Raw genomic sequence first — 16,524 nt, 5'->3', positions numbered from 1 at the left:
TTTTATCTTAATCTTTACATTTTTATCTTTTATATTGTCTCACTTAAACTCATTATAAGAAATTCGCCTAAACACATTACTTTTATTATGCGGATAAAAAGGTAATTCGTCTAAACGCAGATCGCTTTCCTATAGCATTATTATACGTCATTTTATATTATTAAATATTCCTACCTACCCAAAAAGACACGGTAGATAATCTACTTTATCTAATATTATGATATAATGTATTATATTTTAAAATATATACATAAATATATTATGTAACATTATTATTGTTGCATATTCAGTATTTATGCATATTGCACGTTTTTATTTTAATAATAATTATAAATATAATGTTACATAATCGGTGGGGACTGTCCATCGGTTTTTGGTAAATAGACACGTTTAATACGTCTTATTCATTGATTTAGAGAGTTAACGATAAAGGACTATAAAATACGTTTGTGTTATTATTCATATTAATACTACACAACAATTATTATTATTATAAATAATATAATTATACATTTAAATATACGTGCCACGAAATGACGCGTGACCAAATTTAGCATGCGTCAAATTACACGCAACGAAATGACGAGATACCGTAATTAACACATAATAAAAATATATCTTTCAAATAGTTATGAAAGTATGAGAAATCATTTTATACTTTTGTAGCCTAAAATAACATTTGTGGTTTGGCTTAACAGTAGTTTTCCATAAGTTGGCTTAAAAGTTTTTATAATTTTCTGTTGTATAATTATTATTAGGTATACATAGGTACCCATTATGGCAAAAAGATACAACGATCAACACATTTATTACCAGTTGATTGATTGAAAGATAAACAAATAACAACCTACTAAGACCCGGTGCGCAGTTTATAATTGTTTAACTATTCATCAAACAAAACAATTTGTTCATTGTGTTACTAAGTATGATACAATTTCGAATTTAAATTGAATAAGTTCGGTGGGTATTAAAATATTTTTAATATTTCAAATAATGACATAATATGTATATGGTAACAATATTTACCATCCAAGTAAAATTTCTACAGGTAAAAATCTAGTATTTTTTTTTAATTATAACCGTTACGTCTTACAACAGTTATGTGTATATTTTTACAATTGTTAAAAATTATGGAAAAGGTTTATAATGTTTATATAGTTATCTCTTGTATGTTATCATCTGTACTTGAATAAGTGGTACAAAATTACGGATAAAATATTATTAAGATACAAATGGTACAAATATACAATGTTGAATGTAACACAATCAGTGCCGAATCTAAAATGTTTTTAACCCGAGACAAAATATGAAATTGGTGCCTTTTTATATCAATAACCTTTTTTTTTATATATATATATAATTAGAAATTTGCACTCCTTTATGACTATAGCACCCGGGCACGTGACCCGGATTGCCCCCCTTCTAGATCCGGCGTTGAACACAATTAAAAAACGAGACAGTCGCTCTGCTGTATGGATCATTAGGTTGATACTTGATATCTTTTATGCAATGCAATGAATGTGAAGATATATTACAAAACAAATCCCCGCTAACATATCTGATTATTTTACATTAGGTATTGTTATTGTTGTTGGACCGAGTTTTGTGGCATTAATTCAACAGATATTTCGGATTATTTCTGGTTGAACCGCCGTAAGATAAATCATCCATTCTCGCGTCGCTTAAATTCGGTACCTACCTACCAAAAAGTCTGTGAATGTCCACAATCGCATACAACTGACTTTCCATCTGTTCGAGTACTAACTAACAACCTCAACAATCGTTTACAAATATTGTCATTAATTGCGGAGGACCTTTTGTTGTGAAACAAACACGAAAACAAAGTTCTAAGACACTGCAAAACGTATACACCACAGTAATTGTATACATGTCGATTTAGGTAATTCATCTTAAGTTGTAGCAGATCTATTAATATTATTAATATTCGCGTGATAAAATTTGATGTTTGATAGGTCGCAGGTTGAGTACCTATAGCTGCAGGTCGCTGATATAAAGAAACCAAGATTATTTCACACACAAAATATGTATTATATGTATTTTATACTAGAGACAATAATAATTATATTATCTGGCTAATATTTTGTATTAGATAATATTATATATTTATATACATAATTTAACGTGTTACATGCTATAATAAAATACCTTATTAATTTATTACTTTTAGGTGGCAACCAAACATTTGTCGACTGACCCAAATATTGATTTTAATAAATATACTTTTACTAAGAATAAATAATCATGTTATGCGGCACTCAGGAAAAACCTTTACCGATATTCAAAAAAAAATGGAGACCCGCTAAAATTTGTGATCGGACGACATTGCTGGCTATTCGTCGTCCAACAGCCGCATCAAAATTCAGAGATAGTGTACCACGCCCCAATTATCGGCCACTAAAAATCTGTCTTCCATCATGGGAATCTAGAAAATTGGACGAAAAAATTCCAATGTATCACGGATACACTCCATCTGGTCCAATTGTATTCCACAGAGGGCTTATGGGGAAGGATCCTTTTCAATCAGATATTAAATTAAGTTTTATGTTAAACAACTTAAATGAAATAGCACACAGGTATAATCCATTACACGATCCGCATTTAAAACACTGGGTGAATTCACCAATTAATCGAAAATTTCTGCAAAAACAAGGACTCATTACAGAAGACAAAGATGTGATTTGCAGCCTAAGTGAATACAATGAGTACAGGCGATTTTTATTATGCGTACATAATGATTTGATAGCGCATAAACTAAAACTTAAAAAATCAGAAAATGAAGATCGCAATAAAATAGCCATTGCAAATTTTAATCATAGAAAAGAATTAATAAAAAAATTAAATCTTTTGAAGTATGATAAGTCAAAAAATAAACCACAAAATGTAAGTTCATTGACAATAATATTTTAACTATAATAGTGAATCACCTATATCGAGTTACTTCGAAAAATTACCAATAATTCAGTATTGCTATAATATTTAAATGAATTTATTTTTTTAAATTAATAATTTTCTCTTAACTAGTAAAAGTGATAGAAGGTAACAAACAATTTAGGCAATTTAAATTGGAATTTATACAATACATTTAATCTTTACTACAATATGCCTAATATGTTTTTATTTTACAATTATATTTTAACTATAAAAGTTTTTATTTAATTTTTGCCAATAATTTATGAAAAGGTATATCACAGTTTCATTACAAATGTCTATAGTAACTTCAATATAAATATTTAAAAAATGATTATTAAAAACAGATTTTTTTTTTTAATTGAATTAAACTATACATAATTATATATTTATAATATGCATTTAAATATTATACAGGTAACAAATAAAAGAAACCATGTTAAGCCTATATGCAAACTTTCAAATAAAGAAAGAAAATTACCATTTAAGAAAATTGAAACGTATACTATATTTGGATCCGGCTTGGGTGGTTTAATTGATCAAAACAAGTATAAACGTACCTTTATTAAAGGTTCCCCAAATGATTACTATTTATTGGGATTGTTTGATGATTTTTTTAAGCAACAAAAAGATGCAAAATAAAATGTAAAACAATTTCAATAGAAATCATTTGGAGAACTTTTTATAAAGGGTTTAAATGCTAATAAACAAGATAAATCATTTTTAAAAAAAAGCCAATCAATTTACATGAATATTAACTAGTAACTACTTACTATAATTTAAAAATATACAATGACAAACATTTATTATTTAAACCATAGAACAAGTTTATTATAAAATCCAAATCAACATTAAAAACAGTTTATTCTGTAAATATAAATTTAATGATTTAAAATTATTTTGGGTCTTGTTTTTTTCACATATTCTAATAAAAATTTTGATTTTAATTAGAGATATTAAATGGACTAAGATATTTAAGGCCTCTACCAAGTTTACCACAACATTTTTGAAGGATACGTAAACACATTGACATTAATTAGAAAGTAATAATATTGTAGTTCCCATCTTAGTTTTGATACCACAAGAAAAAGGTACATCTCTGTGCATACCTATGATAATAATTCTGCCACAATCTATTGTCTACATTCTAATAAATTAATATTCAATAAATCATTAAAATAATAATTCATAAAAAAAAAGTTAAGTTTGTTTTTACAAATAACATTTATTTATGTTTCTACAAAATTTCTTTAGGTTTAATGATTTATTTAAAAAATACAATATAAAACAAAATTATTTTTTCAGTAAACCTCTTGTGACTACATTTGTTGGATTTTCATATTTTTCAGTACCTGGTAAGTTATAATCGATTGATACAGCCTTGGCTAGATCAGACAGTGCCTAAAAAAAAAAAATTTGTATACATTAAGTGTTTAAAATATTAAAAAACTAACTAAAATAAGAGACTAATACTAATTATTGTAAGAAAAATAAATTACACTTACTTTAAAAGAATTAGGTTCCCAAATAGCTAAATCAGCTAAGACTTTCTTGTTCAACTGAATATCACATCTTGATAAACTATCTTTGAAATTATTTATTTCTATTCCGTGTTCTTCACACCCTGCTTTAATACGAGTGTTCCATAACTAAAATATTAAATTATAAAATTAAATTTTTAAAAATAACACTTTATAAAATATTAATTAATAAATCTAAATTTTAATGAGTTTTGAATATTATATAATTTATGTAACAATAAATGTCCACGACAAATTAATATTAAGAACTATTTTAAAACTCATTCTCAAAAAGTATCAATCATTTTTGAATAATGTTAGAGATGGCTATTTGGCTAAAACAAAAATTTATTTTTAAATTTAAACTATGAAATATTAATATAACAACTTAAAAACTTTCAGAACATTGTTTAATATATTTACTTAAGTTAACTTGTTAGTTACTATAAAGATTTTGCTAGAATAATACATTAATTATTTTAGTATTATTGTCAATATTACTTATAGATTATTAAATAATAGTTTTTATCTGCACATTCTAGACATTATTATTTAAAAATCAATTGCAATCACTAATCACTTCATCATAAAATCACAAAATAAACTTGTAGACAAAAACTATGATAACATTTTTATTTTCAAAAATATGTAAATAAAAGTTGATTTAAAAAAATACCTACTATGAAACACTTACAAAAATTGTTAAAATTTAAAATTATATGTTTATCTTTAATATAGAAGTGGTGTATAAATCGATTAAAAACCTAAATTTCATTTAATTATATAACTATAGCAAAAAAAAAAAAATATATATATTAATAAAATTAAAAAAATACAAAATGTTTCATATGTTTCATTATTTGTTTTTGTTATCATTATGCAATAACAAAGAAAATAAATTGTTTTGTTTATAAATAAGTTAGAACTCTAGACATCTTCTAACAAAATTTTACTCATAATATAATAAAAATTATGATAAAAGGAAAATAATATAACTATTTTAACTTATTATATTTGTCTATAAACACTAACTTAGTCAATTTGAAAAAACATTATTTTTAATTTATTTAAAAAATGAAATTAAAAAATACAAATACTACGAAAATATAGTTAATTATTATAATGTTTCACTGATTGTATCTGAATAAAGAATATTTTTTGTAAAACATCATTTACTAATTTAGTTTAATTAGCTAATATATTTCCTTAAAAGTTTCAGTAAATTAATAAACCATGTTTTCACTTTAATTAATTAGAGTAAAATTACTAAATACCAACTATACATGAGTAGTTAAAATAGAGTATCCCTATTCATTAAACCTAACAGTGGCGCCAACAAGGGATATTGAAGGATAGTAACTACTACTTTTCCATTAGTCATGAGGTATTTTTTCTACTTATTTCTCAAGGTATTTCTTAAGGTATTATATTTTTATTTTATTTTTTTGAACAATCTGCTGCCTAGTGATTTTTTACAAACTGTGCCACAGGCATCTAATAATCTTAATTTATGTCAAGAATGCCATTATAGTTAATTTGCTAATTATTTTAGCAAAATCAGTCCATTAAATGTGAAAATCTCTTAAGCATCAGGTGCAACATTAATAACTGCAATTATTCTGTTTCAAATGTAGTTGTTATATACTTTTTGAACACAATTTAAAACTAAATATTTCCTATTTTTATAAAATTAAAACCGTTATGATTTAATGGAACGAATCCATAATCTAATATTTTAGAATGAAGAGAATTGTTTTAAATAAATTAGGTTAATTTGTTTTCAAAATTATTTTATTATACAAACGTCAAAAGTGTTGTACTGTTATTTTAATTAAATTTATATTTTGTTCATAATAAACGCAAGACATTATATTTCAACAAAATCACAAATGGAAATTAAATACACTTTTATTTTATTATTTTAATTAGAAATAGTAAAATAAAAGAAATTAACAAAATACTATACTATTTATAAGTTTTAATTAATTTTAAATAATAATTAAATATTATACCTCAGTACCTGGTTATTTTACTATCAATATTACATTCTTTAATTTAATTTACAATAATATAATATCCATATAACTTTTTTGAAAATAATATTTATCAAGAAATTAATTAGAAAAATATTTCTTTTTTTAAAGACATTTTTCATTTAAATAAAAAAAAATACTATGCTATTAATTTGCATTTTTACTCTTTTGCATTAAAAATTTGTATCTTAAAATACATAATATATCAACATTAATGAAAATTAAACTATCACTTTTAATTAAGTAGGTAGGTAATTAAGTTAATTTTATAGACTTGTGCATCAAATTTGGACTACAGTTTATTTAAAGTTAATACTAGAACAAATTTACTAATTATCAAATTTGTAATATATAATAACATAAACTGTGCTTAAACAGTTTTTTCATATTTTTATTTTAATTGAGTAATAAATACTTTAACACTAAAATTATTTATTTTTAAAAATCCTGAATTTTTTTATGCAGAAACTACCGAATGCTGTAATCACATACATTCATATAGTGAGTAACTGAATTATATTTTTAATGCACATGTTTAACGATTAGTGTTGTAAAGAGCTTCCAAACTAAAATAATAAACAATAAATGATTGCAATGGTATTACATATCTTTACATAATCTATAAGTCTATTAACAATAAACTAAGAATTATAAAATACAATAGTATAATATGAATCAACATTGTACCTAGATACTTGGGTCATTTATATGATTCATTTTTTAAACTATTTAAAATACATAGATAAAATAACAAAAAACTGGTCAACTTAAATTAAATTATATTATTAGTATTGTACCTAGCATATAATTAAAAATTATTACATTTTAATGATTTAAAATTACATTTCTTTAATTCTAAAAATTAAGTCAATTTAAATATATTTTACGCTACAATTATAGGTATACTGTACTTGTTTTATATATTTTGTAGCTTACATCAATCATGTCACTTTTTCGCACTGTCCGCCCAATTGTTGCAAATTGAAGAGCACGGTGAACTGCCTTAATAGCAATAGAATAACAATTTCTTCGACGACCAGAAAAGTGCTAAAAACATAATATGTGTAAAATATAATATTATTACTCTAATGGAGGTAGGAAGAAATACTATAATGAAAATAAACATTTAATTAATCACTAGACCTGACTGGGATTAGTAAATGAGGATTATTTATATGGACATGTAAATAAGGGCCATAAACACAAATAATAGTATATTTTTAATCATTATTTACAGCAGCAATTTTGAAAATTTTCCTTTTTCTCCAAAACTCATCCGGGCCTCTACTTCTCACCATCATCATTGCCGTTGTAAAAACCATTGCGAATTGAAAAAAAAAAAATTAACGAGTACCTAAAGAAATAGTAATTTTAGATTTAAGACTATAAATTTATAAGCAACGAATGGTTATTAGTTATTACTTATTAACCGGTGAATTAATAGATTGAAAAAATTTTGATTCTGACCAAAAGGCAGATAACAGAAAAGAAATAATCAAAGTAAAAAACATGGTCAATAGAACTTTCGACTAAATTAATACCTTGGTAGGTGTATGACGTGATAAAAGATAATATTATATTCTTCATGTTATCATGACTTCTATATACTAAACAAACACAACAGTTTATATTACGCATGCGCAGACTACAATGATTATATTATGCATATTCTCGAGAAACTGAGTTTCGGTCACTTTCGGTCGGATTATCATTTATCAGGTGACGGGGTGGTTTGACCGTCGGAGGGCAAAGAACAATGATTACATTGGGACTAATAAATGAATATTATAGATTCCAGGAGCAGCAGCCATAAGTGGTTTTACAGGTTGTTTACTACTCAAACATGATTTTGTTCCACCTCGATGATCCAATGATTAAATCCATTAATGGTTTTATTGGTTTTAAGCATGGCCAAAAAAATGTGAATTAAAGTTTATTTTACTATTTAGACTTACACATGTATTTTTAGAACTATAAAATCGTGCTCTAAATTAACCTAACCTTTTAGAGTTAATATTCAACCGTGTCTCCTTAGTCCATGGGATTTCGGGAAAAGTGTTTGGACTCCCCGACAGGTGTACCGACTGCACGCCCACGCTACTGTGTCTCGCTTCTTTTCATTAATTTAATGTTCAATTTTAGTCATTTCTAACCTTTTATTGTCGGCGACCATTACGACCATCGTAATTTTTTTAAGAGTACAACCACTTTACTCTGCATCTCTGGCCTCTGCTCTACTGTAAGTATACGTGTTTATTTTTTCTTCGAAATCCTAATTATTATAATGTACGCATTATAATTATAAATTGTACGCTCCTCTGCCATAATTAAACACTATAGATGTAAGCACTAATTTGTACGATCGACAAAGGATACAATGTTCCCTATTACAACTGAGTTTGTCCGTCACATAAATAATGTAATAATTTTTATATCGTAGGTAATTTTCAACATTTAACATACCCATTGCACGAACACAGTTATTGAATCTAATTGACATGGTTTTAATTATTGATTTGTTGTTGTGATTGATCGTCTCTGAGAATACTCATTGGATTGAATCATTTCCCTCGAGTCCACGATTTAAATTTGTTTAGATTTATAGTTCTTTAGTCAAGCCTTGAAATTTATAATGCAGCTATGGAGTTAGGATGGTCTAGACTGACACTGCTTGTAATATAATCATAGACACAATGCACGGCTGCGTCGGTTTTGGTAAATCCTTTACAATAGTTGATGATACAGATTATTAATTATCCACCACGTTAAGGTTAAAAAAGCAGTTTTGTTTATTTTATTTGTTTTTAACAAAATATTTGTCTTTAAAAGTATATCATATCTTCATGTGTTATCTCCATCTATCTAGTGTTCAACATAGCAAATTTGCACAGTACAATGATTTTAGGCTGTTATCCTTAATATTAATAAATTTATCTATTATAAAACATTTAAGTTGGAATATTATTTAGAATATCTCGAGATTTTTTTAATACAGTCAACTTGTGATATAACAAATTTCATGAGACTGAGCAAAAAGTTTGGTTTATCGAAATTTGTTAAATCTAAATCATATATTAACAAAATTTGTTTTAACGTGATTTAAAAGAAAATTTAAAATTTAGATTTTATTAAGTATATACTTACCTACATGAATAATTATTTATTAATAAATATAAATTTTATATTAATTATGTACCTATCATATGTACGTCATATTATTTATTTTTAATGTTTTATTAGGTACTTAAGTAAAAATGCAAATACAAAATAATTAAATAAATAATATTTAAATATTAATAAATTGTAGGTATTATTCATAACAATAATTTTTTCTGCTATTATAACACATCTTTGGTAAATTAGATATTTCCCAGTTAACTGATAGAAAAACGAGTAGAAAATTAATCTCTGTTAAATAAAATATCCAATTTTATTTCAAAGTAGTGTTTTTTTATCTTTCTAAAAAGACATCATACTCACATTTGTTGTTTTTATCTTACTAACATGTAATAGATATACCTAAATATTATATGTTTAATAATTTTAATTTTATATTATTAGCTATAATATTAGAGTGAATCTGATATTTTATGAAACTTGAAGATAAGAACATTATCTGTGTTCTCTCATTGTATTTTTATGATATTCTAGTTTTTAAACAAATTATAATTATGTAAAAGATTAATTTTTGACACACATGTCATATGCTATCTACCAAAAACATCATAAATAAAAATGTATGTTACTAATTTTATCAATAGCCTGTAGGTTGACAGTTATCCCATTTTAAATAGCCTGTTTGTTAACAGTTGTTTATATTTCTTTAATTTTTTACAAAATGTTTTTTTTTATCTTGCAAAAAACAGTCTAAATCATTTTTTTGAATGATAGATCTCCGTCATTCTTGCGATTGTCTTTAAAGTTAGATTGGTTGATCTTTGAGCTTTGATTCCATACTACACTTTCATTTGTTTCCATAAGCATTCAATAGTGTTTGAGCATTTATATACCTATATAATTGTTGATACCGTCAATACAGACTACGGTAGACAATATAATAACTTATAGATAGCTTACGATACATGTGCCTAACTTTTAAAAACACTCATAACTTGCAATACAATTTTTAAGCGCAATATTTTCTTACAGGTACTAAAAGTTAAAAATATTTTTCTAAATTAACACTATTGTTACCTTTGAGTTTGATAATAGGTAAATTGACTCTAATATTAAAGCTAACAGTATAAAATAGATGCTCCTGAACACAAATTTTTATGTTGTATGTTAGTAAAATGGAGTAAACACATACTGGTGTAACGTCCTCTTAAATTAAATGAACTGTATGAAATATTGAAATTTAATTAAATCAGATACTTTATATTTAGATTATAATGTAAGAAGTGTATTCTATCATGTTATAACATTATTCTTCTTTTTTTTCTTTGATTGTGTTCTTTTTTTTTGTATTAAAATATTAGAGATTTTATATTAATTTTAAAAATATAAATGTAGATGGATGCATGTAAATTATTTAAACATTGTTATTAATTTTGTCTATAACACAATTTCTAACCTTGATCCCATATGTATATATATATATATATATATTTTTGTAAACATCTTGCTTTTATTTAGGTACATTTATAGATTTAATATACATTTTAAATTCTCATTACCTAAATTAGAAAATTTAAATTAATGGTTTTTAGATAGGTACCTATGAATCATCACATAAATTCTGATCAATTCTTAATACAGTAGATTCTTCTTATTGTGGACATTTTGGGACCAGCCCTGTTTGCCCACATTAAGCAGTTGCCCATAAAAACCAAAATTAGTTTAAAAAAAAAAATTATGTTAGGTTCAAAAAGTTTTTATTTTACCCACATGAATCATATTAACTGGTGCCCCCACACAGGCGGAATCCACTGTATTAAAAATATTCATTTAATTTTAGTAGACTTTAATATTATAACTACTTTTTTTTTTTATATAAGTTGGTTAAGCTAAACATTTTCACTTAGTCTAGCAAAAATATATTCTTTATTTGTATGTCTTATACTCGAGATATCCAAGTGTAATTTTATCATACTAAAATCTATTTGAAAAACAAATATTCCTTTATTATTATTTCTATTTTTATGTTATGTTTATCTTAAATCAATACTCTATTTAAATAAAACAAAATATCTACCTATCATGTTATTTATTCTTGGTTACTTAATTAATGTATGCAGTGGTTATAATAAAACATTTAATATTTAAAAATTGTTTTGTTGATCTCTGCTTGTTCTTACCAAAATATCAAGTTCAATTACTAAAATATAAAATAAATTATTTTAACATTTTATAAATTATAAATAATATGTATTACAGTAGTTTATTGATAATTCGAAATTGGTCCCCTGACCAAGTTAAAAATTCGATTTATATAGGTTTTCGATTTACTGAGTGTTTGAATAATTGGGAAAAAATAATTAATTCGAATTAAAGAGAGGTGAAAAATTATTGTATGTATGTACATATTACATTTATTTTGACATCTATTTGTTGTACAAAATATACATACATACATATTATTATATTTTACATATTAAAGAAATCTGTTATTTTTTTTGTGATAAATTGCTGGCCAGTGGCCACAATTTGGTTCATAATGTTGTCTAACTTATTGATAGCATTGAAAATTGTATCGCATCTTTTTTCGTTCATTTCAGATTACTCAAAAAATTGAGGTAATCCTGACGAAAGTTTAGATTAGGTAGGTAAGGTACGATAACGTTTATCAACTACGATAATATTAAACCACCAACGTTATAACTTATAAGTTTCATTACGATTATGTCAAATACATTGTACGTTATCTTCATATGTATGTACACTGTACATGCATATGAACTTACATATAATCGCGTTTAAGGAAATTCGAATTATAGAGGTTTATGGAATAAAAATTCAAATTGTAGAGTGTGTCCCACCGTCAGACATTTCAAATTATCGAGGGGACCGGAATACATGCATTTTCTTATAATTATAGAGATTTTCTCAGGGGACTTAGCGTTTAGTTCGATTTACGGAGTTTTTCGAATTATCGAGGTTTGAATTAACGAGTGATAACTGTATTATTTTTTTTTTAATTTACCCAAATTGTTTTATTATTTGCCCCTCGATTTTCCCTAAAGTGATATAAGTATGTTAGTGTCTTAACTGAATTATCTATTTCTATAAACAATCTTATGAGTTACAAGTTACTACAATGTTATACATATTCACTATGGCTTATATAAGATAAAATGGACTGGAAACTAATAGGCTGGCAGGTAACCAAAAGTTAGGAGAACCTTGTACTATCATCTAATTTATATGATGAATATAAGTAGTGTTTGAGATATGATTGCATTTTCAGTCCATTCTATCTTATTCTTAACCTAGTAATATTAATGTGTTTCTGAGAAGATAAATTTAAATATGTGTTGTATTAATTATAACATTATATCTGTAACAATTTATAAACATATTTACAGTGTGTATTTTTGTTTTCAGATTTTCTCAAGTAATTCTAACAAATGTTTTAATGACAAAAAAGAACAGTAATTAAAAATGGATATTACAATAAAAGAAATCTCTGACAATAAACAGCCAATTATTACTTCAACTAAAGATAACTCTGAAGAAGTATTCAATAATGACAATGAGGAGCCGACTGTATCCTGTACAATAATCAGTACAAATTTTAGTGAAAATGCTTTTGATGCCATTATAAATAATATTAAGGCAGAAAATTCTTCACTTTTTAATAATGAATATAATAGTGATTCAGAAGATTCTGACAGTATATCTTATAAACCTATTGACATTCGAAATGAAAATCAACAACTTGTAAAAAAGGATAATAAAAATGATGTAAATATTACTGAAACAAATTCACAGGTAACTAACTTGACTTTTTTATTGGTTTTAAAAATGTATTAATAATGTTAGTCAATTTACTTAACTGTATTTTTGATACTTTAATATTAGTTTTTCTTATTACAATTTTGTAAACTTATCCTTTTTTTTTTTTTACATAGGTGCTTACAGATACAGAACTAGTTGACAGTAAGTGTTATTTTTAAATCATAACATTTTTATTCTTTTAGTAGCTTCCACTAAATTTTTCTATCTATTCTTGTTAAGGAATTCTCTAATTATTTATTATACTGACTCATTAATAGCTCTGATAATCATTTTCATTATATCCAATCATTGTAGAAGTCTTCCGCGTGGTCCATCCTTCTCCAGATAAGTTATTAATCAAGTGAAGATGGTCACTACACTAATTTAAAAGGCAAAAGAAAAATATGTTTGATTAAAAAAAAAATAAAAAGAACATAATATAATGAAAGATGAACAGATTAAACATTAACTAAATACTACTATACGGCATACTCTTATTATCATTATCGTTGCTGTCATCTTCAATACGACTAAAAGTTATCAAAATAAACCTGATGTAATATAAAATTAAAATTATTTTTTTTTACAATTATAACATATACCTTATTAATTAGTTTTCTGTTGACTACTCTTGTCTAACCCACTCCTACTATTTGGCATAATATAAGAAAACATTATTTTTTGTGGTTTATCTATTAATTTTTAGAAAAAAACATGTTTATTGTATTCATATTTAAAGAATTTTTCAAATTTTTAGCTACAAAATAATTTGCAAATTTTTTAGATTTTGATAAATTAATAAATAAAACTAAATCTTATTTAATACCAGAAACTATCTGAATATTTGAAATTTAATAATTTTTTCAGCTATAAATAATATCTTAGACCACAATAAAATGTTTATATCCTTGTACAATTAATGCATTACATGTTTTGCTCAATATCTAAAACAGCGGAAAATACTATTTTAATCTATGTTTTTTAAATATTCATTAATTCTTCCAATGACCAATAGTGGCAGCCCTTTAGTACTGGTACCATGAATATATTTATGAAAAAAAAAAAAATGTTTAGTTTTTTATTTTACTAACACTAAATCCGATAAATTATTTTTTTATATTATTTTATATATAAGTTATTTATATTTTTGTCTAGGTAAAAGTAAAAATTCTGCTTCAACTGATATAAAGTGAGTATATTTCAATTTTAATTTATGTCTAATAATTACAGGTTATATTTGTAAAACAATTATAATTGTCATGATTTATTCATTTCCAAAATTGTATATTGTTTTGATATTTTCAGGTATTTATTGTCTAAATCAACACCACATATTTGCTTAAAAAGTTGTTTATGGTGTAAGAAACCTTTTCGAATTCTTGACACTCCTTTGCATATTAGTCGGATTCGAAATATTAATAAGCAAAATGAATTTTTAAAAAGTAAGTATTTAAATATTTTAGACTATAGCTGCTATTGATTATTTTCTGAATATGAATCATATAATATATCACTATTAATAATAAAAATGTTAGTTTCCAAATAGACAGATGCAACAACAATTAATATTTAAAGAAACATTACTACTAATATTGAATAACTGTTTTTAAATAAAATAATTTAATTTTTTAGTGCATGCATTATTTAGGTATTTTAACATGCCTTAATAGTTAAATTTTAAATGTGTAAAGATACAGAATAGTACATAGCAGATTTTTGATTGATATTGTATATTTGCTACTAATTTTATAGCTTAAATATTTATTAAATCTAAAAAACTATGTCTAAATGTTTAATATCTAATTATTGTTAGAGTCGATTTTATAACTATTTTGAACCCTTATCTGATAATTCCCTCTAATAATATTGATACATTAATATTAGTTTAAGACATATGTGTATACATAAATAATTTTAAATATTTGATAATTTAATGATTTTAGTTGAATCAACGTTAACTATTGATTCATGCCTTTGTGATTTTTGTTGGAAATTTTTGGATAAAACTTACAAGTCCAATATGGCTGGAAAAAAAACAGACAATTTTTCATTTTTAGAAAAAAGGGTTAGACTTTTAGAACGATTTCCAAAAAAATATACTAAAAATAAGTCCCAGTCAAGGAGGTGTTCAATGCATTATTGCTCTAAACCTCATATCCATAAAGTGTCTGTGGAACAATACAAAACAATTTCACAAATATTATCAACATTTGAATTTTACGATGTAAGTAAATAATATATTAATTTTTTGTATAGTAAATAAAAGTAATATAATTATTTATTTTTATCTTAGTTTGTTTTTGTTTCTTCCCGGAAAACAACTCCAGAAGTATTGATGTATCCCTATTGTCTTTGCAGTGACGATTTAGCCATAGTAATTATACTTCATTATATTTTTTTTAAACATAATTTAATATAATTGTTTTTTTTTTTTTAGATTCTTGTAATATCACGATGTCAAATATGTAATGACGATCTAAAAGAACCTTTCAACATTGATGACTGGTTAATGTATGACACATGGAATTTGAAATTGGCTGACAATAACATTCCTTTATTACTGCAACCAGGTATGTTCCTATGTGTGACTTGTAAAAAACACCTTTCTACAGAAAGTGGTGCTTTCCCGACTGTTGTCTTGCCAAAATTATTGGATCATATCAAAATAATGTAAGACTTATTTTATATAAATATATTTATCTTTATTAAACTTAACTAAATTTTAGGAGAACACTGCGCTTAAAGGTTTATGGACCACCATTACAAAACTTATTTAATATATGTCAAGAACCATCATATGTAGTATCTCCCATTGTTGTTCCTAATATGATGAAACAAGAACCTATTTATTCAGAAACAAAAGTTAAGTTTTCTGATCCTTTGGTAACTACAACTTATCATTATGAACTTGACAATGATGAAAACAATACAGAATCAATAGCAAACACTGAATTATGTATACCAAAATTAGAACCAATAACAAGCACTGAATCATGTATACCAAAATTAGAACCAATAACAAGCACTGAATTATGTACACCAAAACTAGAACCAATAACAAGCACTGAATTATGTACACCAAAACTAGAACCAATAACAAGCACTGA

The 16,524-nt window shown here is 24.8% G+C and overlaps 3 protein-coding genes across 4 annotated transcripts in view; 2 read left to right on the top strand and 1 right to left on the bottom strand.

Moving 5' to 3' along the window:
• The first annotated feature begins 2,256 nt into the window (after nucleotides 1-2,256).
• Nucleotides 2,257-3,670, top strand: LOC112597413 (fibrous sheath-interacting protein 2). The gene is made up of 2 exons (XM_025343458.1): nucleotides 2,257-2,901; nucleotides 3,346-3,670. The coding sequence occupies exons 1-2, from the start codon at nucleotides 2,263-2,265 to the stop codon at nucleotides 3,568-3,570; spliced, it is 864 nt and encodes a 287-aa protein (XP_025199243.1). The 5' UTR covers nucleotides 2,257-2,262; the 3' UTR covers nucleotides 3,571-3,670.
• A 490-nt stretch (nucleotides 3,671-4,160) lies between these two features.
• On the bottom strand, nucleotides 4,161-7,997 carry LOC112597364 (39S ribosomal protein L20, mitochondrial). 2 transcript variants are annotated; one of them, XM_025343386.1, is made up of 5 exons: nucleotides 7,904-7,997; nucleotides 7,717-7,835; nucleotides 7,418-7,528; nucleotides 4,434-4,577; nucleotides 4,161-4,329 (listed from the first exon to the last, which is right to left on the bottom strand). In XM_025343386.1, the coding sequence occupies exons 2-5, from the start codon at nucleotides 7,801-7,803 to the stop codon at nucleotides 4,222-4,224; spliced, it is 450 nt and encodes a 149-aa protein (XP_025199171.1). In that variant the 5' UTR covers nucleotides 7,804-7,835; nucleotides 7,904-7,997; the 3' UTR covers nucleotides 4,161-4,221. The 2 variants fall into 2 exon arrangements, with proteins under 2 accessions (XP_025199171.1, XP_025199172.1); XM_025343387.1 differs by having other exon boundaries at nucleotides 7,897-7,970.
• Nucleotides 7,998-8,234: 237 nt separating this feature from the next.
• The window catches only part of LOC112597314, an 11,256-nt gene continuing 2,966 nt past the window's right edge, over nucleotides 8,235-16,524 (top strand). The window contains exons 1-9 of the mRNA XM_025343300.1: nucleotides 8,235-8,720; nucleotides 13,025-13,411; nucleotides 13,552-13,579; nucleotides 14,573-14,606; nucleotides 14,723-14,859; nucleotides 15,361-15,641; nucleotides 15,711-15,791; nucleotides 15,855-16,087; nucleotides 16,144-16,469. Of these exons, the coding sequence (XP_025199085.1) occupies nucleotides 13,082-13,411; nucleotides 13,552-13,579; nucleotides 14,573-14,606; nucleotides 14,723-14,859; nucleotides 15,361-15,641; nucleotides 15,711-15,791; nucleotides 15,855-16,087; nucleotides 16,144-16,469 (1,450 nt within the window). The 5' untranslated portion in view covers nucleotides 8,235-8,720; nucleotides 13,025-13,081. The remainder of the gene's footprint in view (nucleotides 8,721-13,024; nucleotides 13,412-13,551; nucleotides 13,580-14,572; nucleotides 14,607-14,722; nucleotides 14,860-15,360; nucleotides 15,642-15,710; nucleotides 15,792-15,854; nucleotides 16,088-16,143; nucleotides 16,470-16,524) is intronic.

This window comes from Melanaphis sacchari, unplaced genomic scaffold (genome assembly GCF_002803265.2).
Source record: "Melanaphis sacchari strain LSU unplaced genomic scaffold, SCAv2.0 Contig40_pilon_pilon, whole genome shotgun sequence".
Taxonomy (NCBI): domain Eukaryota; kingdom Metazoa; phylum Arthropoda; class Insecta; order Hemiptera; family Aphididae; genus Melanaphis; species Melanaphis sacchari.
This window is presented reverse-complemented; position numbering and strand designations above follow the sequence as displayed.